The sequence below is a fragment of the Rhincodon typus genome, chromosome 10 (assembly GCF_021869965.1).
Source record: "Rhincodon typus isolate 14 chromosome 10, sRhiTyp1.1, whole genome shotgun sequence".
NCBI lineage: Eukaryota > Metazoa > Chordata > Chondrichthyes > Orectolobiformes > Rhincodontidae > Rhincodon > Rhincodon typus.
Window position 1 is genome coordinate 30,885,520 of NC_063341.1, and position 25,108 is coordinate 30,910,627.

Consider the following 25,108-nt stretch of genomic DNA (forward strand, 5'->3'; position numbering starts at 1 on the left):
ACAGTCATCAGTGTAGCGGAGGGAGAGGTGAGAGATGGTGCCATGTAGTTGCTGTTCCATGAATCCTACAAAGAGGCAGGAATAGCTCGGGCCCGTGTGGGTGCCCATAGCCACCCCTTTCGTTTGTAGGAAGTTGGAGGAATCAAAGGAAAAATTGTTGAGGGTGAGGACCAGTTCCGCCAAGCAAATGAGAGTGTCGGTGGGGGGGATTTGTTGGGCCTATGGGAGAGGAAGAAGTGGAGGGCTTTTAGGCTATCCCTGTGGGCGATACAGGTATACAGGGACGGAATGTCCATGGTGAAGATGAGGTGCTGTTGGCCTGGGATTCTGAAAGTTTTGGGAAAGGTGGAGAGCGTGGGTTGTGTCCCGAATGTAGGTGGGGAGTTTCTGGACCAAAGGGGAAAGAACAGAGTCAGGGTTGCATAAGATGAGCTTGGTGGGGCAAGAGCAGGCAGAGACAATGGGTTGACTGGGACAGTTGGGTTTATGGATCTTGGGTAGGAGATAGAAACGGGTGGTGTGGCGTTGGAGAACTATCAGGTTGGAAGCTTTGGATGGAAGATCTCTCGAGGTGATGAAGTTGTTGATGGAATCAGGTTTAGTCTGCATGCACAACTAGTTTAAGTGTCCAATCAAACTTCTTAATGGCTCTGTTTCTTACCTGGATACAAAATCATCAGTTTGTGAGGATCTGGCCCAATTTATTGGAAGGTAATTAACACTTTTCAAATAAGACTATTGATCCAAAGTGAAGCCTGGATTGTCGTGCTTAACTTCCAACACAATGTATTTAAAGGCTGCACCCCTCCAACTCCTGACTCCCAATCATAAATTCTCTTTTTACTTTTTTCTGTCACACATCACTTAGATTCTTCCCACAGAATATCATTGATGTACATCATAATGATGCCTGCCATTTTCTCTGTGTGATAACAGTAGAATATTCTGCATCTGCTTTAAGCTGAATGGAGCCTACATTCAGCACAATGGGCCTATCTGAGAAATACCAAACCCTTGCTGCATCATTCAACCCATAAACACATTTGTTTAGTTTCCAAAGTTTCCCTTCTATGTCATGTCTTTAGGTGGTTTCAAAAGTACTTTCAAAACTTTTCACCCCACAATAATACAATTTTATACTGATTGACATACTTTTCCATGGTGTGTTGCTAAAAAGATAAAATTGGTCTCTGGATAACTCTGGATAACCTCATATTCCACTTGGGAACCCTGCAGCCCAATGGTCTCAATGTGAACTTCACAAGCTTCAACTCTCCCCACCCCCAACATCATCCCAAGACCAGCCCATTTTGTCCCCGGCTCCTTGACCTGTCTGTCTTTTCTCCCACCTACCCGCCCCTCCCTCCTCAAGAACCAACCCCCACCCCCAATTCCTACCTACTAGCCTCATTCCCACCTCCTTGACCTGTCCATCTTCCCTCCAACCTACCCGTCCCTCCCTCCTCACTGACCAACCCCCACCCCCACTTCCTACCTACTAGCCTTATCCCCGCCTCCTTGACCTGTCCGTCTTCCCTCCCACCTACCCGCCCCTCCCTCCTCACTGACCAACCCCCTCCCAACTCCCTACCTACACTTATCTTACTGGCTTCATTCCCACCTCCTTGACCTGTCCGTCTTTTCTCCACCTATCTGCTCCTCTATCCACCTTATATCATCACCTCCCCCTCTCTCTATTTATTTCGGAGCCCCCTTCCCCTCCCCCATTTCTGAAGAAGGGTCCAGACCCGAAATGTCAGCTTTTCTGCTCCTCTGATGCTGCCTGGCCTGCTGCGTTCATCCAGCTCTACACTTTGTTATCTCAGACTCCAGCATCGGCAGTTCCTACTATCTCTGGATAACTTTTCCTGCAGTAGGAGAATCCACTCTAACATCTCGATCACAAAGTTTCTCTTCAAAACCCCAAGGTGCTAGTTTGACTTCACCTCATGTCGTATAAGGAAGCACATTTTCTGTGCATGTCAATTTGTATAAAAATGTTGCCTGCACCTATCTGGTACCTCCAGGGTAGACACCAAATTCTTTTCAGCTCTCCCACTTATTTTGTTTGGCATCCTTTATCAACTTACAATTTAATTTGTTTGAATCCTCTAGAACTTCTCAGTCATAATGGCTTCTACTTGTTATGACGTTGCCAACTTGTTCCATAGTTTTCTTGTCAAACTATTACCTCTAATGGGTCTCCTTTATAGTTCTTGACAACTACTAGTGCACATCTCCTTTTCCTGAGATCAGAATTCCTTTTATAAATCTGATATCTTCCTATTTTGTTCATTTCCAGATCCATTTTCAGAGTTTGTACTGTTTTCTTGTCTTTCATAGCTTTACCTCACTTCACGGACCATGTATCTTACCTGCTGTTCCTCATCTTACACTGTTAGCCAATGTTTGTATTTGCCAGTGGCTTTCTGTGTTCTCCCTATGATAATGGCATTCCTCCATGTACTGATCCTTTCAGGCATAGGAAATGTTAACTCTGCTTTCTCTCCACAGATGCTGCCAGACCTGTTGAGTTTCTCCAGCATTCTTTATATTTGCTGCACGCCCTACAGTTAATTCCCAGATCCTGGCAGATCCTTTCACATGGCCAAGTTCCAAGTTGACTGAGAGTTCCAACAGTCTGTGAGGGCCACTGTAGCTTTAAGCTATGCAACTGTTGCAGCTGCTTTTTCTTAATGAAATCCAAACCAAGATAGAGTCCTTATTTGTATTCCACATGGTGCATGATAAAGATAGTATTTTTTTCTTCTTATGAAGTACAGACTTAACTAACCAATGTCTATTTACTTTGGCTCTCCCAATTCAGTGAATTGCAATCTACACAAGACCAAATTTGTTACTGCCTCTGTCTGTTCACAACTGAACTGATTACAGCTGCTAGCAACACAGACAGATAAATTAAACAAAAGAATCTTCTAAACAGATTCCACCCTGAATCACTATCTCTATGGCAACATGCCTTGTCAGACAGATGGGGTGGTCAGACAGAGATGCAATTTAATTGTTTTACCTTCAGCATAGGTCCTTGATTTTGTAAAACAAATGAATGATTTATATTTCTAATAGAGCCTTGCAGTCTGTTCTCCAGAGTGCACAGTTCCATTACAAATTTATTCTTTTTATCAAAATTCTCACTTTCATTTCGGACCTTGTGAAATAAACGCTGGTTAGTTTTTAACTACGGTTAACTCCAAACTTTTACTTCATGCTTCCTTATTGATTTCTCCATTAGATGCTCTCGTTCATCTATAACCAATAGTTTAATTATTAAACCTAAAAGTTATAGTCTAAAACATATCAATTATCAATGAAGTAGCCACAATAAGTATCATAATTGATGCAACAGGCCTAGTCCTGAAGGACATAGCTGCTGGACTGGACCTGCAGTAGATGACAAGGGCACCAAAAAGAGGGAAAAAAAAAATGTCCTCTCCCATCTACCTCTTACAGATGCATATAATAATATAAGTAGGAGTGATCTCTGCATACTCATTGTGGAGATAAAGTCCTGTCTTCTCAATGAGTATACTGTGTATGTGTTGTGTAGCACTACTGTTGTGCTAAGTGAAATAGATTTAAAATATATCCATAGCACTCAAAACTGGACTCCATGAGGAGTTGTAGGTCATAAACAACAGCAGAATTCTTTTCAACCACAATTTTTAATCTTATGACTTGGCATATATTCTACTCTATTTTACTACCTAACTGTAGAATCAACCATGGTTTAATGGAGAGTGCAGGAGAGCATGCCTGGAGCAGGAGGAGGCAAACCTAAAAATGTGGTGTCATTTGGTGAGGCTGCATACAGGACTGCTATAAGCCAAACACTGGAAACAGCATTCGATAGACTCAGGCAGTCCCACAACAATGGATGAAATCAATGCTCTGCAGTCCTGTCACATTGACATCAGTTTAGCTCCTTGATGTTGCACTTAGTCAAATGCTGTAATGATGGTGGTGGACAGTTAAACAACTAACCTGAAGAGCAGGGTTCACAAATATCCCCATTGTTAACAACTGGGAAAATGCAGCACATCAGTGCAAAAGATAAGGCTGAAAAGTTTGTAACAATCTTCAGCAGAGTTGCCATATGAAGATCTATCTCAGCCTCCTTCTGAGGTCTCCCAGCCTCATGGATGTCAGTTTTCAGCCAAATTGAATCTCTCCATGTAGGTACTGCGAAGGCTATGGACGTGACAACATTCTGGCTGTAGTACTGAAGTTGTTTGCTGCAGAACTACCCACCCTGTAGCTAAGATGTTCCAGTATAGCTACAAAATGGGGAGGTGCTGATATTGGACAGAGGTGGACAAGATCAAAAGTCACATGACACCAGGTTATGGTATCTGAAATCCCTTTTTAGGGTTTATCTGAAGTCACAAGTTTTCGGAGTGCTGTTCCTTCACCTGACGAAGGAGCAGTGTTCTGAGAGCTTGTGATTTCAAATAAACCTGTTATTATAAGCTGGTGTTGTGTGACTTCTGACCTAGTATGGCTGTAGTCATGGCATCAACTGCCAAATTGCTCAGTTGTGTCCTGTCCATAAAAGGTAGGACATAATTGACCCAGTCAATTGTTGCCCATCAATCCATGTTATTAGCAAAGTAATGAAAGCTGTATCAAGCAGCACCCATATGGCAATAACCTGCCCAAAGATGCTTAGTTTGAGTTCAGTTAGTGTCATTTACTGCCTTGGTTAAAACATTGACAGAAGAGCTGAGGCTGACTATCCTTGACGTCATGGGAGCATTTGACCAACTGTAGCATCAAGGAGCCCAAGCAAAACTGCACTCAGGGTATCCAGAGGAAACACTTCACTGGTTGGAGCCATACCTTGACACACAAAGGTTTTTGTGGTTGTTGGACGTCAATCATTTTGGTCCCAGCACATTGATGCAGGAGTTCCTCAGGGAAGAATCAACATGGTTTTGTGAAAGGGAAATGTGAATTTTGTGAAAACAATTTGTTGGAATTTTTTTAAGAAGTAACATACTGCGTAGATAAAAGGGGAGTCCATTGATGTACAGAGGCGTTTGACGGTGCCACATAAAGTGCACAAAGTGGAACTTCACGGTGCAGTGGGTAGTATATTCACATGGAGAGAGTATTGGATGCTGGCAGAAAATAGACAGTATGTATAAATGAGTTTTTTTTTGATTGGCAGGATATGACAAGTAGACTCTCAGCTTTTACAGTTTAAGTTAATAATTTAGATGTGAGATGAATGGCATATTGGTTAAATTTGTAGATGGCAGACAGCTAGTTAGGAAAATAGCTTGTGAAGATAACATAATAAGGATGTAAACTCATATAAGTTGGGTGAGAGGGACAATGTCTGGCAGATGAGATATAACATGGGAAAATGTGAAGTTGTCCACTTGGAAATAAGAACATAGAAGCAGAGTAACATTTAAATCAAGAATGAGTGCAGAATTCCAAAGTGCCAAGGGGCCTGGGTGTTCTAATGTATGAGTCAAGAAATGTTTGTATGCAGGTACGGTAAATAATTGAGAAAGCTAATGGGGTGTTATCCTTCATTATGAGAATTCAACATAAAAGTAAGGAGGTTATGCTTCAGTTATATACAGCATTGATAAGATCTTATCTCGAACACTGTGTAATTTTGGTCTCCTTATTTAAGGAAGGATGTAAATGTATTTGAAGTGGTTCAGAGGAGATTTACTGGATTGAATCCTGGAATGAGGTGGTTATCTTATGAGGAAAAGTGTTTTGCCCACGGCTAATCCACCTAGCCTGCACAATGGTCAATTTACCATGGCCACTCCATCTACCCTGCACATCTTTTGAATGTGCGAGGAAACTGAAGCACCTGGAGAAAACCCACACAAAAGCAGTGAGAATGTGCAAACGCAGCACTGATGGTTGCTTGCGAGGCAGCAGCGCTAACCACTGAGCCACCATTCTGCCCAACGTGGAAAGGATATTTCCTCTTGTGGGTCAGTCCAGAACTAGGGGACACTGCTTTAAAATTAGGGGTCACCCTTTTAGGGCAGGAGTGAGGAGATTTTTTTTCTCTCAAAAGAGTTGTGTAACTTGGAAATTGTCTGTCTCAGGAGGTGGTGCAGTTGGGGTCTTTGAATATTTTTAAGTTGGAGGTAGAATCCTGAGAGGCAAGAGGTTCAAACGTAATTGAGGGTAAATGGGAATGTAGAGTTTAGAACACAAACAAATGAGCTGTGATGTTACCGAATAGTGGAGTGGGCTTGAAGGGCTGACTGACCTACTTCTGCTACTTTTTCATAAGTTTGTTTGTATGTAACCTCTTGATTTACTTTACCATTCACCAGCTTAAACCTTCACTGTCTTCCCCATCAGTGCATCGTGGCAGCAAGATGCATTGCACTGACCAAGATTTCTTTGGCAGCACCTTCCAAAACCATGACTGTTGCAATTTGGACTAAGAGATACCTCCATGGACCTTGGTGAGGAGCACTCCCTCAGTCTTTGAGCCCTGGCTGCTTGCATGCTGCTCAGGCTGTGGGCCTACTGAGGAAGCTGCTGGTACATGGGATTGATGTAACACAGTGTCATACAGAACAAATGTTGTCTCCCTTCCCTCGCAAAATTAGTGTACACTGAGAGAACACTTGGCTGTGAACATAGGAGGTGTGGTCAGTAAGTTTGCAGATGACACCAAAATTGGTGGTGTAGTGGACAGCCAAGATGGTCACCTCAGAGTACAATGGGACCTTGATCAGATGGGCTGTTGGGCCATGGAGTGGCAGATGGAGTTTAATTTAGATAAATGTGAGGTGCTGCATTTTGGAAAGGCAAATCAGGCCAGGACTTATACACTTAATGGTAATGTCCTAAGGAGTGTCGCTGTACAAAGAGACCTTGGAGTGCAGGTCCGTAGTTCCTTCAAAGTAGAGTTACAGGTAGATAGGATAATGAAGAAGGCATTTGGTATGCTTGCTTTTATTGGTCAGTGCATAGAGTGTAGGAGTTGGAAGGTCATGTTGCGGCTATACAGGACATTGGTTAGACCACTTTTGGAATACTGCTTTCAATTCTGGTCTCCCTGCTATGGGAAGAATGTTGTGAAATTTGAAAAGGGTCAGAAAAGATTTACAAGGATATTGCCAGAGTTGGAGGGTTTAAACTATAGGGAGAGGCTGAATAGTCTGGGGCTACTTTCCCTAGAAGTCAGAGACTGAGGGGTGACATTGTAGAAGTTTATAAAATAATGAGGGGCATGGATAGGGTGAATAGCCAAGGTCTTTTCCCCAGGGTAGTGGAGTCCAAAACTGGAGGGCACAGGTGTAAGGTGAGAGGGGAAAGATTTAAAAAGAACCTACAGGGCAACTTTTTCATGCAGAGGGTAGTGTGTGTATGGAATGAACTGCCAGAGGAAGTGGTGGAGGCTGGCACAATTACAACATTTAAAAGGCATCTTGATGGCTATATGAATAGGAAGGGTTTTGAAGATATGGGCCAAATGCTGGCAAATGGGACTAGATTAATTTAGGATATCTGGTTGGCATGGATGACTTGGACCGAAGGGTGTGTTTCCATACTGTACAGCTCTATAACTCTAAGCAATCAGCCCTGAGATGCCTCCTGGTCCAGTGTGTGAGCTGCGTGCCTGACCATGTGCACAAAGGGTCCCTGCTGCAGCCTTTCAATCCTAGTTAACAGTACGACCCGCAATGCAGGTCTGAGCTTCATAAGCATCCTGCAAGTGTATTGGAGAGGTTTCATGATGGTCAAGAGGGGTTGCTAAAGTCCATGGATGAGGAGCATGTGTGTTTGGTGCCAGTGGATCATGTCATGAAGTGCAACATGGAGCCATGTCACAACCAGTGGTGAGCTGAAGTCATCAGGTACCTGCTTTGACTTCCATGCTGAGATTTTTTGACGTCTTGCTTATTTGGTGTATTTGCTAAGGTAGGAAGATGAATATTAATGAAGCTTCTGCTTTAGGCTGTAAACAGCCCTGGTGTACCTGAACTACCTCTGGATAAACCAAATGTGCTCTGGGACCTTCAAAAAGTGATAAAGCCCTTTATTGCAAATGCAGTGGTACTGCTGTCTGTTTCAGGTGTGGCTACTGTGTGCTGATGTTTTTGCTTTCTCATAGTTTGTGCTCCTAATGTTCGATTGATTGCTATCTGAAGGCTTAGACTGTATAGTGCCTGAATGTCTGGGTTATTGAGATACAAGAGGATTGGTCAACAGTAATAAATTGCACAATGAATTTGGTTTAATACTTGATGAAGTCCCTATGAAAAGTATGTTTTTATAATCTAATGAGATTATATTACCCACCGTAGATCACAGAAACTGTTCTAATTCCTATCTGGCTTTGTTGCAGGCTCTCTGAGGATGAAATTCACCTTGAGTGGTAATGCACAATGGGAGTCTCTTTTACATAATATTTAATTGACTATTTTATTGACCTCAATAGTAAAACAATCTGGCAAATGTGAAATAGTTTGCATTTTGCCGGCACCCACTGAATTGCACAGTCCAAGGCAAATTTCATCTACTCTGTTCTGATCATATTCCTGTTATTCCCTGGTGCACTCTTCTCTTGTTAGTCCTCTTTCCATCTTTCTCTTCCAGTTATTTTGCAATTCTTCCCTCCCCTTAACGTTTCTCTGTGTCTTCTTTATTGCCATGAATGGAAGAGCTTAACTAGATAATTCAGAAGGAAGCATTTGGTGGTGGCCTCAAGGTAAAAGATGCATCCTGCCAAGAATGGGAATAAGGGAAAAAATAAAAGGAAGGGACTAAAAGACATGAGTGTTTAGATCAGAGGCAGTAAAAAGGGAATTTAAAGTTGGGTGTTCAAATTAAGATGTACCTGGGTGAAAGGATCTAGTAATCGTGCTTTAGACCCGTTGATGACACCAGCTGTGGCTGCTGTGTGGCGCAGTTTAGCGTTGGTGGGAAAATTGAGGCCCTTATATGTATTTTTCAGTGGTTATTTTGGGACAGTGGTTGTGGAGACATGTAGCCAGTGTGGAGCAGGAATGTGAACCAAGTGTTATATAGATTGATTACTATAGAAGTATTGTGGTGTATGAAAGGCCAATTCTAAGCAATTTGAAGTTTGAAACCAAGCTATAAACTGTTAGGAGAGAAGTTTGTATTCATCAATGAAACTCCAAGTTAAATTCAATTTGTTTATAAACTGTACCTGCAACAGTTTGTTTGCTTTGCATATCTTCACAGTCTTTCCTCCCTTGGACAATGTGTAGAATGTTGAAAGGACTGTAGATTGAATCACTAACAATTGAACCATATTGTGAACAGTCCTTCCATGATCTACAAGTCATGGAGTGGGTCTTGAACCGAAGTGCCTTACCAACTGAACGACAAGACGTTACATTGACTTTTGTTTTCGGAGTTGGTGGCATTTGTGTGATTTCTAACCCAGTAAAGGCGAATGTTTGAATTCATGTTCTTAAATTTTAATCATTTAATTTTGCAGATTCAGGAATATTTCACAGGCTTTAATCTCCTTGAGTTTTACCTGTTGTTACCTCCTCTTCTTTACATGAGATTTCTTGCTTAGAAAATTCATTGATGAAGTTGAGTAAAATATATTTAAATAATCGTTGGATAGATCTATCTATAGCAATAACAGGCTTAATGGACAAATAGATTTTTCACGTTGCATTTGCATTTGAATAAATGTCATATCCCCGATAGTGCTTATCATTGTGCATTGATAAATATGAAAAATGCTTCTGTTCAGTGTGGAGAAAATGTCAGATGAAGTCAAGGTTTACTTTTAATCTTAAACAGTGGTGTTTTTGCAGTTAGAGGTGTTAAACATTGTAATAAGACAATTCAGCAATCTTCAGAACATTAGGTTTCCTAAGAATGTTTCATGGATTCTTCTATGTTACATTTGTATGCTTATCATTTAGTGATTTTTGAAGAAAACATCAGAAGTATTAACATTGTTTGGGTTGGTTAGCTCAGTTGGCTGGACAGCTGGTGAGTGATGCCAACAGCATGGTTCAATTCCCACATTGGATGAGGTCACCATAAAAGACTCTCCTTCTCAAAGTATTACCTCACCTGAAGCAAGCTAAACTACCATCAGTCAGTTTCTCTCTCTTTAATGAGAAGACAGCCCTATAGTTTGGCAAGACTACACTGACCTTACCTTTTATTAAGTGGCCATTCATCTTCTGGAAACCTTAATGGTACAGAGAGTGCTGTTTTGTGACGGGAACCATAAATTCCGCCTGTTCTTCCATTGGGGATCATTCAAGACTTATTAAGAAAAGAAACTCTATTTGATTTTCCTTTCCTTACCCAACATGGTCCCCTCCCACCACCTTCCACTGCTATTGACACTTCTTCCAGTTCAGTGATATCGAAATCAGTTCCAGCATATTCATGGTACACCCTGGTGAAGTCAGTTAATTTAGTACAGACCTAAGATCAAACCTCAAATACTTTAGAGTTATCAAAACACAGCACTATTTATTTTAAGTACATCATTTACTTATTGAGCTATCTTGTAGAGAAAACTGATGAGTGAATTTTCTGTTTTAAATAATATTGAATGTGGAGGTTTTATTCAATGTTGCCATACCTAACAATTATGAGTACATCTTTTGTTAATTCACCACATACTGGAACCAAAAGTTGAAATATATTTGCACTCAGCTTTGTTGTACACTGATCACCATTACTCTTTTTCTTTGCAGACTTTATTTGCTGTCAATAAAACATCAGTCATTGCTGAAGTAGCTGATCCTTGTGTTATGTATGTGGTTCGAGTACGTTGTTCGAGATTTGAAGGACCTGGATACCACAGTGAATGGAGCAGTTTAGTGAGCACAAACTTCGCAGATATCCAGGGTAATCTCTTAGCATTATCATCATGACAGTAGCTACTAAAATTCTCATATAATTCTGAGTTGTTGATGAACACATTCAGATTGTATGCAATGGTTCTAAACTGTTTTTTAAACAATGTTTTCCACAAATAACAAAGTAATGTTCATTGTTACTGCACATTTTATTAGCTGCATTAATGTTTTCCTTCTTCCTCTATGTTTTGCCATTTTCCTTGGGTCCAATTACACAGGTTTTGCAAACCCTGGAATGATTTACCCAGTGTCTATCGTTTATGTGTGACCTTAAACATTTGAGTGTTCATAAAAAGCCCAATCAGGATGAAAATTTTGACCTCACTCAATATTCTTATGCATTTTCCAACAGGAGTCTCTGGAACAATAATAGGAACCCTATCTAGTATTCTCCTCTTTGACTTAGCTTAATTTTCTAACCACACAGTTAACTGGGATCAATTAACAGCGCAGTTCAGCCTAGGCCAATTACTGACCACAGCACTTTTTGGCAGGTTATCCACTGAGTCATGAGCAGGAGCCTATCCCAATTTCTGTATTATAATTAACATTATTAAGTCCAAGAATGTAACTACTGTACATGTTCTATAATGGAATAAAAGATTTCAACATAACCAAATGTAAACATTTTCCATTGTGGAGCAGTCAGTGCATGCATACATGACTGCTGTTATTACAGACAAAATTAACACCTGCAAATTTACCGTCCTATTCAGTTAGAAATGACTGATTGTAAAGCCAAAGTATCAATTGATGATGCCAGTTACTTTTCAAATAGGTCATCGAATTGAGTCATTTTCCAATATATTAACTTTTCCAGCACTCTGTAACTCTGCTGATACCTTACCATCAATTAATTTCAAACGTCCCTGCTTTTTTTAAAACTATTATATTGAGGGGAGGTAGTTATACACTTACTTCACATATAGTTAACATTAGACATTTTTAGTCAATGTGTTTCAGTCCTAGCTTGAAAAAAAGCCATAAAAAATGTTTGTTTTCAGGTTACACTGAAACACTTATGACTTTTTTAAATGCGATAGTGAGCTATTGCTGAAATAGGCAACAAATTTGTACTTTGGTATGTTCATGTGGGCAGTAATCTTTACTCTGTGCCTGGCATACATTGTATCTTAGATAAGAATGCATTATCTAGGTACTGTATATCACAAAATGGATCATTTTGCAGCACTGCCATTTACCTCTTGACCACAAAAGTAAATGTTTTGATTTTCATATTCTTGCATGAAAGACGTGTAGAATAGGTGGAGAAATTACTCATATGTTTTATCTGAGCTGGTAATACATTAGAGAAATATATAGATTTACTGTAGCCTCTTGCTCGTAGTCGAAATATCTGTTCAACTGAATTGCATTTGGAGAATACAGCGCTGCAACAGTAATGCACCTGAAACGTGAGTCAGTCTTTCTTTTTAGGTTCTGATCCATCAGCATTTCAGCTTTTATTATATGTTCTTTTCTCATCTTTTTTCAGTTCTGCACAAATAAATTTCCACATTCAACATCGCCATATTTCACAACATATTTTGTGAATTACTTGACACTCCTGAAGACTTTAAAATCAAAATGCTATTTTAATATTTTCTCCTTTAGTACCAACAACAGGGCCTGATTTTTGGAGACTTATAGACAGGGATCCTTTGACTAAAGAGACACATGTCACACTAGAATGGAAGGTAAGAAGAAATATCGCTGATCAACAAAGTATGGTATTGAAATGAATTGAGGTGTTAACACGCAGTGTCACAGCCTGATGGCATGTTAATTCAGTGGGCTAATCCATGGTAACCTCAGAAATTTAGAAAAATTAGGCAACAGTCACCACTGGACAACATTTGGATTCTATCTCGTTCTTGTCTCAGTATAGCCTTGGAGGATGCCTGGCCTCTGACCCTAACCTACCTATTGCTTTGGCTTGGATGCCTGAAAGGAACTGATAAGGAAGTAGCAAAAGTCCACAATGAACTCCGTATGTTGAAATAGATTTAAGCTCACTTGTAAGTTGTGTGTTTTGACTCCCTCTTTAAAAAGCAAACTTTCTATTCTGACATTTGCTTATGTTTTACATATTCTCATGTGTACTTTATTAAAGAGAACCAGTAACATTTCTATATGGTTTTATTGGCAATTTCATTGGAGATCTTAACTTTGTCATAGGAATATGTGTAGGCCATTAAGCCCTTTGTATTTGCTCTGCCATTCAATAAGATCACTGTTGATCTGGTTGTGGTCTCAGCTTCAGTTTCCTGCCTGGACCATAAAACCTTTCACTTCCCTATGTATCAAAACCAAACTCAGCCTTGAATAACTATAGAGACCCAGCCTCCACTCTCTCCTAGGAAAGAGAATTCCACACTTTAATGATCCTCTGAGAAAGAAAATAAACTTCACTTCATCTCCGTCCTAAAAGGGGGACCTCTTATTCTTAAACTAGGTCCCTACTTTTATTCTCCCCATAAGTGGAAGCATCCTTCCAGTAACCATCCTATCGAGTTCCCTCGAGATCTTATTTGTTTCAATAAAATCATCTCTCATTCTGCTATGCTGCAATGGTTAAAAGCCTAACCTGTTCAACCTTTCTTTAAGATAAGCTTTTTTTCCTCATGAATGAGTCAATGAACCTTCTGTAATGTAATTATATATTTCAAATAAGTAAACCAATACTGTACATAGCGCTCCAGATGTGATCTCATGAACGTCCCCTACAGCTCCAGTAAAATGTTCCTGCTTTTACATTCCATTCATCTTTCAATAAATAAGAACACCCACTGGACTTCTAGAATTACTGTACCTGCATAGGAACTATGTTATTTATATACCGGGACACCTGGATCCCTCTGTACCACCAAGTCCTGCAACCTCTCTCCATTTAAATAGAACAGTGCTTTTCTATTCACCCTTCAAAATGGACAAGTTCACATTTACCTACTTTATATTCCATCGATTGAATGTTTGCCCACTCAATTCCCTTTGTAAACACTTAGAACATAGAACAGTACAGCACAGTACAGGCCCTTCGGCCCACAATGTTGTGCTGAACTTTTACCCTAAACTTAAGGTCTATCTAACCTCCATCCCTACCTTATATTATCATCCATATGCCTATCTAGTAGCCGCTTAAATGCCCCTAATGAGGCCGACTCCACTACCCTCTCCAGCAATGCATTCCACACTCCGACCACTCTCTGAGTAAAGAACCTACTTCTGACGTCTCCCCTGTATCTACCTCCACTCACTTTAAAACTATGCCCCCTCATAATAGCTACCTCCAACCTAGGAAAAAGTCTCTGGCTGTCTACTCTATCTATATCTCTGATCATTTTGTACACCTCTATCAAATCACCTCTCATCCTTCGTCGTTCTAAAGAGAAAAGCCGCAGCTCTCTTAACCTTTCCTCGTAAGACCTTCCCTCCATTCCAGGCAACATCTTGGTAAATCTCCTCTGCACCTTTTCCAACGCTTCCACATCTTTCCTGCAATGGAACTGGACACAATACTCCAGATGTGGCTGAACCAGGCTTTTGTATAGCTGAAGCATAACTTCACGGCTCTTGAACTCAATCCCTCTATTAATCAAAGCTAACACACTGTACGCCTTCTTGACAACTCTATCCACCTGGGTGGCAGCTTTCAGGGAACTGTGGACATGAACCCCAAGATCCCTCTGCTCCTCCACACTGCCAAGAATCTTTCCGTTAACCCTGTATTCTGCTTTCAAGTTTGTCCTTCCAAAATTAATCACCTCACACTTTTCAGGGTTAAACTGCAACTGCCACTTCTCAGCCCAGCTCTGCATCCTATCAATGTCCCTTTGTAACCTAGAACAGTCCTCCGCACTGTCCACCACTTGACCCACCTTCATATTGTCCGCGAACTTGCTAATCCACCCTTCCACTCCTTCATCCAAATCATTTACAAAAATTACAAATAGAAGAGGACCCAGAACAGATCCTTGTGGTACACCACTCGTAACTGAGCACCATGTTGAATATTTTCCGTCCACTACCACCCTTTGTCTTCTAAGGTTCAGCCGATTCTGAATCCAATCTGCCACATTTCCCCCTATCCCTTGCCTCCTTACCTTCTGCATGAGCCTAACATGGGGAACCTTATCAAACGCCTTACTTAAATCCACGCATACCACATCCACTGCTCTACCTACATCCTCGTGTTTGGTCACCTCTTCAAAGAATCCAATAAGGTTTGTGAGGCATGATCTACCCCTCACAAATCCATGCTGAGTATCACGAATCAAACTGTGCCTTTCCAAGTGATCATAAATCCTATCTCTCAGAGCCCTTTCCAATAATTTGCCCACCATTGACGTAAGACTAATTGGCCTGTAATTTCCAGGGTTATCCCTATTCCCTTTTTTGAACAAGGAAATGACGTTTGCCTCTCTCCAATCTTCCAGCACTATATCTGAGGAGGAAAAGATCATCGCCAAAGGCCCTGTGATCTCTTCCCTCGCTTCCCATAGAATCCTTGGATAAATTCCATCAGGCCCGGGGGACTTATCTATCTTCAACTTCCTCGCACATCTTCCTTACTAACGTCGACCTCCTCCAGCCCACCAGTCTGTTTCACACTGTCCTCCTTTACAACTAGGTCCCTCTCAGTTGTGAATACCGAGGAAAAGTATTCATTAAGGACCTCTCCTATCTCTTTAGGCTCCGTGCACAAATTCCTTTTACAATCCTTGATTGGCCCTACCCTTTCTCTGGTCATTCTCCTATTCCTCACGTACATGTAAAAAGCTTTGGAGTTTTCCTTGATACTGTCTGCCAAGGTTTTCTCATGCCGCCTTATAGCTCTCCTAAGCCCTTTCTTCAGCTCCTTCCTGGATAACTTGTATCCTTCTAGAGCCTTTTCCGTTCCTTGTTTCCTAAACCTTACATAAGCATCCTTCTTCCTCTTAACCACTTGACAACTTACTTTCTGAACTACCCTGGTGTCATCAGAAGATTTATCTACCATATGTTAGTTACTCTCATTAACATCATTGATATACATATCCTCATATAGATCCAGTGCTTCCTCTGATCTTCTGTTGAAGTCAACCACTCAGGAAAAACCTTAAGGAAGTTCATGGTATCTACCTTTGTGATAGCCAGCAGATGCACTTGTCATGCTGAGTAACGGAAAATGTAAAAGGGCAGTTTTTTCATTTAATTACCAGGTCTTTAACCGAATTGAGCAGATAACCCAAATTAACTTTCGCAGCGGTTTGGTAATAGTGACCTTGCAAACAATGGAGCTGGGACTTGAACCTTTTTCCAATTGAAAAGCTAAATTTCTCACACTGTTAGGTTAATGTATTGGGCCAAATTTTCCGTTATTTGGTTCATCTGAAACCAGACCCACAAGTAAAGATAAATGTTGGAACCTAGTGGAAGTGCTGACACACAAACCCACATGGGAATTCCCCAGTATATTTAGACTTCCATTGGACAATTCCTCTGCTCCCTAGGGCCCTATGCAAGGTCTCCAACTCTTGAGTTATGGCTGGAGACCTGGCACAGTTACCATGGTACTTACCTGAATAGTTACCCAAGATATGTTTAGATGGATTAAAACCTAGTTTTTTTATTTGTATGACTCCATAATCAATTTTCCAATTAGATACATGAGTTCTCAAGTCCTGTGATAATCATCATCGCTGCTGCACGGAAAATCTGAGCTATTATAACACTTTTAATTTGTTTCAAACACAAACAAAATAATTTTAAAATCAGATTTACGAAACATTTGACATGAATATTGCAGAATTTTCAAGAAAATTCAACTGGTCCCAACATGGTATGTTCCACTCTATATGATAGTAATAGTTTTAATATTTACAAAATACATTTGGCATCAGGTCAAGGCCAAAACACTTCAAATCAGTAATTACAGCGAGGTCAATAATACAAGATTGATCTCTATGCGCCATATTTCACTCTGAGGTGCCTTAATATATTTTCAATATTCTTGATTTACAACATACATTCTTTGTAAAGTGCACAGCCCAAGGGATGTTAAAATTTCCAGCTCCTTGATGAACTAAGGATGAAAGTCCTTAGTAGGACCTTCTTCTGCTGCATCTCTGCTGCTGCTGCCCTGATCTATAGTGTGTCTCTCAGCATGTTGTCAAGACCTTGGAATGTGCCAGTGTACAACAGTTGGTTGAGGATAACTTCTTGTACTTGAAGACCAGGAAACTTGTGGGCAGACCACAGGGCATCTTTCACCAAGTTGATGGTTCTCAGGTACAGTTGATGTTTGTTTTAATATGTGTCTCTGGAAGCAGCCCACAGAACAAAGAACTAGGTAGTTTCATTGACTGCAGTGAAGAGTAACTTTACTGGAATGCACTGCCTGCAATTGTGGCGAGGGTCATTTCAATTGTGGCATTCAAGCAGGCATTAGATGATTATTTAAATTGAAACAAGGTGCAAGGGTACGGGTAAAATGTAGGCGAATGCCATTAAGTTATGATACTCATTTGGAGAGCAGTTGTACACACTGTGGGCAGAATGGCCTCCTGTGTTGTTACATTTCATAGAAAGTCATCAAATGTGCATGCGCAACACTGCACTTCTCAATCACAATAGCTTCAATGTTCTGCCTGGTAAGATGCAAAACTGAAGAGCAGGCATATTTTTGGTGCATTATATTTTGGCAAACAGATTAAAATTTGAGCATTAAAATGAGAAATTGTTTTCTAAAGCAACCTAACCAAATGTTTAATGAGTTTTCAATACTGATTTTGGAAAATATGCCTTTCAAATGTGGTATGTTCTGGCTCTTGTGAAGGAATTCTGATGGCTTAATGACAAAATTTACAGTTCAAGCTCAGGCACTGTGAATTAATATTGCATGACAACACTTAGTTAATGAGATTTGGTTTAGCCTCTGGTGCTACAGCTAATTGTTGACATCTCTAAAGTAGATTGTTTCATTCTAAAAAATCTGACGGGGAGTTTCAATGCATTTTGAAGTTGGATGTCTCCAATACCCATTTTTAAAATATGTAATAGAAACAGCATATTTACATTTATGAGGCAGCAATACGGCGATGAAACACAAGTATGAAAAATAGATAAATAGTGCAAATTTATTTGAAATTAAAAATGCAGTACTATCTAGATTGCCACAGTCAAGTAAGCACTCATGCATTTTGAAATGGAAGTTTGCTTGCCTTTAATTTACCTTTAATTTCAATGGATGAGCCAACTTAGTAGCCTACTAGCTAATTAAATAAGTATTATAATTGCAAATGGTCAGAATAAAAAATGAATTTGAAATCTTTTTGACAACAAATGAAAATATTTTTTGTTTTCAATGCAGCCTCTGACAAAAGATGAAGCCTTATGCAGTGTGAAAGGTTTTATGTTGAAATATGAATCAACAGAAAACATTACCTGGCTGGAACATGTTGAAAATGTTACAAGTTACAGCTTTCTTCTCAACAATGACATTAGAAGTGTCTCAGTGATCGCTTTCAATTCCATTGGTTCTTCTAGAAAGAATTTTAAGCTAATTTTCCCAAAGGACAACAGCAAAGGTTGGTTCATTGGACTATTGTCTCAGAGATGACCATAGTTTTTCTTGCATAGCACAATAAGGGGTCTAAGTGTGATTCCATTAAGAAATAAATAGATTTTAATGTATATTGATAACTTAAATAATTAGGTAATACCAACTTGTATTCATTGTTATTTTCATTTGTAATTTTAAAAAAAACTTTGATCACAGCAGTACAGATTCTTCGATCTCTTCATGCCTCCATGATCAACAACAGTTGTGTGATTGTTTCTTGGAGCCTGTTTCCTCTGAATCCTGAACCGACATCTTTTGTGATAGAATGGAAAAGCCTGCCACCTAATGACGGGGAGAAAATGAAGTGGATGAGAGCTGCTACAAACATCACAACAGCATATATTTTTGGTAGGTTTAGTTTTGTAATTTAATAAAAATACTTGCAATTTATCCTACTTTAAGACTGCCAAAAATGCTGTTGATGGAATAGCATTGTTTCTCTTTCACATGGGATTGAAAAGTAGATCATTTCCACAGTCAAATTTTACCTGTTCACACACCATGGGTCATTTTACTATATTAGAGATGCTAAGAAAATGCAGGTTATTGTTAATACAGAATAGTAGCATTGTTTTGCATTGTTGCTGTCTTATGTTTAACTTATTATTTTAGTCTTTTTGAAAAACTGTTAAGATTCTGCTTGTGGCACAGTGGTAGTGACCATACATCTGAGTCAGAAGGCCTGGGTCAAGTCCTACCTGCTCCGGCAGTGTATCGTAACATCTCTAAACAGGCTGATTAGAACATACCTGAAAGACCGTTAGGTCCAATATTGGCTTCCATTTAACTGAGCTTGTGCAGTATCACTTAAATATTAAGTTGTGGCCAGGGAGGGCCGTTAAAGTTATTGGGCTACTCAATAATTTCAGACATTTTTATGAAAAGCCGAAAGCAAAAAGGTTTGTTAGAAGAATATAAGAAGTTGTGTGCTTTTCTGTAACTTCAGATATTTATTTCTTAAAGCAAGTTTTTCCATTGCAATCTGCTTAAGAGCAAATAGACTAAATATTTTCACTTGAATAAATGATGAGCAATCCCCTCGATAAATGTGTACATTTTTGTTTTTAAGCTCTGTTATGGAGGGAGTTTCATTACCAAAGTCTGGTTAAATGAAACTCAAGCAAAAAGTAAAGAGAGCATTTCATAAAATATTCCACCTTTCAAAATAGAGGTATAAGGTGGAAACAACAGCATTATTCATACAATATCAATAGCACCGCCAACAGTAATTTAAAATTTATGTCTTGGTAGAATTAGACTAAGCACAAAAGATATACAAGTTTCAATTACCATTTCAAACACTATACAAATTCAAAGGTGTCCTAATCGTGTCTGTGCTACAGGTGCTGATGTTTACACAAAACTGAAAAAAAATTCACTCATAATCCCTCCCTGAGTTTTTCTATGGTTTTTGTTTATATATAACACACTAACCTTTAGAATTATTAACCTGTAGAATTATCTAGGCTTTTTTTCTTTTTTACTATGGTGTACAGTATTTGCTGACAAGGCCAGCATTTACTGTCTGTCCATAATTGCCGATGAGAAACTGTGCCTGTGTCCTGACCCAGCAATGATAGAATTGTTTCCAAATCACGTAGTGTGTTACTTTAAGGGGATGTTGCAAGTTCTAATGCTGTAGTGGGCACACTGCCTTTGTCCTTCTAGACAGTAGTGGCCGTGGGTTTGGAAAGTGCTATCGAATAATTTGGGGCAGCATGGTGGCTTAGTGGCTAGCACTGCTGCCTCATAATGCCAGGGATCTGGGTTCAATTCCACCTTCAGGTGATTGTCTTTATGGAGTTTGCACATTCTCCCTGTGTCTGCATGGGTGCTCTGGTTTCTTCCCACAGTCCAAAGAATTTGCAGGTTAGGTGGATTGGCCATGCTAAATTGCCCATAGTGTCTAGGGGCATGCAGCTTAGGTGGATTAGCCATAGGAAATGCAGGGTTAGGGTAGGGGGTGGGTCTGGGTAGGATGCTCTCGGGAAGGGTGGTGTGGAATCAATGGGCTGAATGGCCTGCCTCCACGCTATCATGATGCTATGAATAAATTTTGGCAGTATACCAGTGTGAACAGGTAAATGTTTAAGGTACTGGATGAGGTGCCAATCAAGTAGGTTGTTTTGATCTGGATAGTGTTAAGTTTCTTTAGTGTCACTGAAATTACCATTGTGCACACAAATGGAGAGTATTCCATTAGATCCTTGAGTTATGTTTTATAGGTAGAGAGCTATTTTTGGGGATTGAGAAAGTGAGTCAGTCACAATACAACACCCAGCCTTTGATCCGCTCTTGTAAAAACAAAATACTGCAGATTCTGGAAATCTGAAACAAACACAGACAATGCTGGAGAAACTCAGCAGGTCTGGTAGCATCAGAAATATAGTTAATATTTTGAGTCTGGTGTGACTCTTCTTCAGAACTGAAAAGTGTTGAAAAAAGGTTCTTTTTATACTTTTGACAGAGGTAGATGACGAGTAAGAGAGTAGATGGTATAATGGCAGACTCTGCCTCTGTCAAAGGTATAAAAATGTACCTATTTTCCAATACCTTTCAGTTCTGAAGAACCCATTCCAGACTCAAAATGTTAACTCTCTTTCTCTCCACGGATGATGCTAGAACTTCTGAGTTTCTCCAGCATTCACTGTGTTTGTTTTAATGTGGTGTTATAGTTGAATTCATGCGACTGATCAAATTAATTTCTGGTCTGTGCTGGCCTTCAGGATGTTGATAATGCCATTGAATGTCAGGGGGAAATGATTTTACTTCCTTGTTGATAATGGCCATTGTCTGGCATTTGTGGAGTGAAAACACTTGTCACTTATCACCCTTTCAAATTCATCCATATCCTCTCAATTGTGCTGTTCAGAATTAGACAAAATATTCCTGTTGAGGCTGAACCAACGTTTTATAAAGATTCACCATAACTTCATTGTTTTTGTACTCTGTGCCTTTATTTATAATGCCAGGATCCTATATGTTTTACTAACCACTTTCCCAAACTGAACTGTTAGCTTCAACAACTTGTGTACACATACCCCAGCCTCTGTGCTTCTGCATCTGCTTTAAAATTATATCCTTTATTTGATCTTATCCTTCGTCCCAAAATGTATCACTTCAAACTTCTCGATTAAATTTAATTTGTGCCTATTCCTCCAATCTGTCTGCATCCTCTTGAACTGGATCACCATTCCCCTCACTCAAGTTTATTTAACCTCACTTGATGAAATTCTGTTTTAATCAGTTTTGAATGTTTTACCTTTAAAAGGTACTCTAACTATTTAGCTATTCTATTACTTTTAAACAGTATGAATTGCATCATTTAGGTGGAGATGGTGATGCAGTGGTAATGTCTGGATTAACTTGACTAGTGGTCCATAAGTCCAAAGGAATATCCTGGGGACATGGGCACAAATTGCACTATGTTAGCTGGTTGAATTTAAATTCAATTAATGAGTCTAGAATATAAAAATAAGTCAAGTCTCGTAACGGTGACCATGAAACTATAATCAACTGTTGTAAAAACCCATCTGGCTCAACAATGCCCTTAAAGGAAGGAAATCTGCTGTCAGCACATGGTCTCGCCTATAAATGACTCCACCAGTTCAAGGGAAATTATGGATGGGCAATAAGTAAGGCAATAAGAGTTAGAAAAAAAATTGGCTGGTGAAATTCTCATAACTTTCCATTTTTATTACACTATTGGGACTGCATAGGGAGCTTTGCACTACATCTGGGTGTTCCTGTTTGACATACTATTGCATAGTGATGGCCAGTGATTACTCAGCAGTAACAGTCCTGATATTGATCAGTACAAAAATTAACCCAAAATAGTTGTCAAGAAAGCATCAAGATGGTAAAGAGCTGAATTCATGATATCATTTTAAGCCAGTAAAAGGAGTCCAAAACTACCTAAATGCCAAGAATATGAAGAATGAAAGCCACAGAAGGGATAATCTAAACTTAGATTGTAAACGTTTACAAAAAGATTCTTAGACAAATTATGTCTGTAGTAACATTGTTTGCTGACATTGTTAGGTAGTTGATAAGGTACCAAATCAAACATTATAATAGCTTATGATGTAGGTGGTAACAAATTAGTAGGGATTGTAGATATTATAATTAGCTGGTTTGCCATAGTTGTTACATTTCATGGAAAGGTAATTGGCTGTGAATAACAGAAGATGTTCTGAAGATTTGATATAAGTACATTTCTTCTTTCTTATATTGCACAATTTTGACTCACTAGGCTTCTTTGGGTGAGCATCTATTGCCCAAGCTTTTATATGGAATTTCCTCTCACTTTGATTCACACTTATCTGTTTATCCTTCAGTCCTATTCTCCAATTAATGTTGATCCAGCTGTTTTCCCCAACTCCTTTAACCTTGTGCTTATTCCACGTATCCATGACTCTCAGGGAAGAACAAATTTTAATTTGATGTTGCACTTGAGCATATTGTTGTCAAGTGTTTGTTTCCATCCTTTGGTTTCTGTGATTGCAGTTATGTGATTTTCATTTAAAAGTAACTCATCACATCTCATCTCCATGACCTGTCTTCACTGAAAAGCTTCTTCTCTGAACTTATTTTTAAAAATATAAAGACCTCTTCTGACAGACTCAACATCACCACACATTGTTAAATACTTCAGCATATCATGTGTTTTTACTGATGGAGTACAAGATTCCAGAAAACATTTCCTATTCTACCCATGATGCAGTCATTCCAGTCTAAATTAGGAGATTTTCCTTGTCCCCATACTCATTGTGGGCTAGGAGGCTTCTTTCTCTTTTTAATATTTTTCATCAATGGTGTTAAACATCCCTTGGCAACGTTATAGAGTCATAGAGTCCCACAGCATGGAAACAGGTCCTTTGACCCAAATGGGTCCATGCTGACCAAAATGTCTATCCACGCTAATCCCATTTCCCCAGTGCAAAAGGAATAGTTATGTATAACCTTCCCAGTAATAATTTTCAGATACTTAAAAACTTTAAAATCTTTTGTGAATGTAAAATTTGTGGCTTTTTAATCAAAGTTATCACCTAAGAGAGAAGTATCTTATTGTATGTATGTCATAGAAATTAAATGTTGTGATATCTGTATTTCGTTGAAACAATACTGCTTCAAGTTTACCATTGTTCTCTTATAGACCATTTTTCTCCATCTCGACAGTACCAACTGACAGTATATCCAATTTTCTCTGAAGGGGAAGGACAGCCAACCAGTTTTTATTTGAAAATCAACAGTAAGTATGTTATTTAAAAAGACTCCTGTTTTCTAATGCAGAATATTTAATTGATAGCAGATACTTGCCCAGATCAGGACAAAGGCAAAGTGATGGTAGTGGACATGATTCTGTAATGAATTATTACTCAAATGAACAGTACTTCAGAAACATTAGATAGAAAAATATATTTATGATTTCTTTGTCAGTCAAGTATCAAAAGGAATTCAACAGCTAAAAGACCTCAGATTTTAACTAATTTGGTTATTTGGTAGGACAAGCAAAATATGAAGTTAGGGAATGGGATGGTTGTCTGACTTTCACTTCCCTTATTATTCTCCATTAATCAGTCCCATCTCTCTCACATTACAATCTTCAAATCCACACTATTATAGGAACGTAACTGTTAAACCAATCTAACCTTCATTTCAATTATAAAAGTTGATACATATCCAATGTCAAGTTACATCCTAAGAGAGATGTGCACTGTTTTGGATGTTCTCGTTCCAGATTCTTACGCCCTTGGCATACTTTAGTCTGTCAGCCTCCCAACTGCTACATTTTAGCAAATAACTTCTGAATAAACCCAGGCTTCTTCAACGCAATAGAAGAAGTGTGTTTGAAGTGAAGGTGCTATAGAGTGCAGAAATTCTTTATCGGTGGGTAAAATTGCCAGCATTTAGTAAGGCCGACGGCTGAGAGACTTTATAGGCTGCCATTGTCTGCAATGTTTTCCGCAGGAGAATAAATAGGTGGGTAAAGTGCAAGGTAGAACAAATTTTGGGACAAATGTTTAAATCACCCTACCCCCAACCTCTTGTCTATCTTTTACACTCTTGTACTTTTTCAGCAAAGGGGTGCAAATTTGTTTCTGTGCAGTTGTTTATTTTGAGCTAAAATATTGTACTTTCTCATGGTTGGCATTGCAGATCAAACTGAAAAATTGGATTTTGGATACTAAATTTTTAACATCAGTGTAACAAAAGATGTGATGTACCTAAATCAAAATTATCTCACACCCAGAGGATCTTGATTATAAACATCTACTTCAAGAATGTAGTTTAACAGACTCACTGACTTTACTGTATGCTGGAAACTTGGTGATCTTTTTGTTTTCCCATTTCCACTCTACAGTGTCTAATTTGCATTTTGCGTGATGGTATTTCTTTGGCTTATCCATTGTGCAGGGGCCAATTATTAAACCTGAATAACATAATTAAGTAGAATACTTGGATCTAAATACGTGGCAGTGGCGGCAACAAGTAGAAGGATTTAACAGCATCTGAAGCCTTATATAATCCTACATGTGGTATTAGTTATATTCTGGCTTCAGGCACTCAATTTTTCATTGATGTTAGCAGAACTCAGATTATTGTACAAGTATAGTGGAAGCTG

The 25,108-nt window shown here is 39.3% G+C and overlaps 1 protein-coding gene across 5 annotated transcripts in view; it reads left to right on the plus strand.

Annotated features, from left to right (window-relative positions):
* lepr (leptin receptor) overlaps positions 1–25,108 on the plus strand; it is a 139,116-nt gene that overhangs the window by 88,700 nt on the left and 25,308 nt on the right. For 4 of the 5 annotated variants that reach the window (XM_048601737.1, XM_048601735.1, XM_048601739.1 and 1 more), the window contains 5 exons: positions 10,716–10,869; positions 12,495–12,577; positions 18,232–18,448; positions 18,640–18,831; positions 23,639–23,734. In XM_048601737.1, the coding sequence (XP_048457694.1) occupies positions 10,716–10,869; positions 12,495–12,577; positions 18,232–18,448; positions 18,640–18,831; positions 23,639–23,734 (742 nt within the window). The remainder of the gene's footprint in view (positions 1–10,715; positions 10,870–12,494; positions 12,578–18,231; positions 18,449–18,639; positions 18,832–23,638; positions 23,735–25,108) is intronic. The other variant, XM_048601738.1, reaches the window with a different exon arrangement.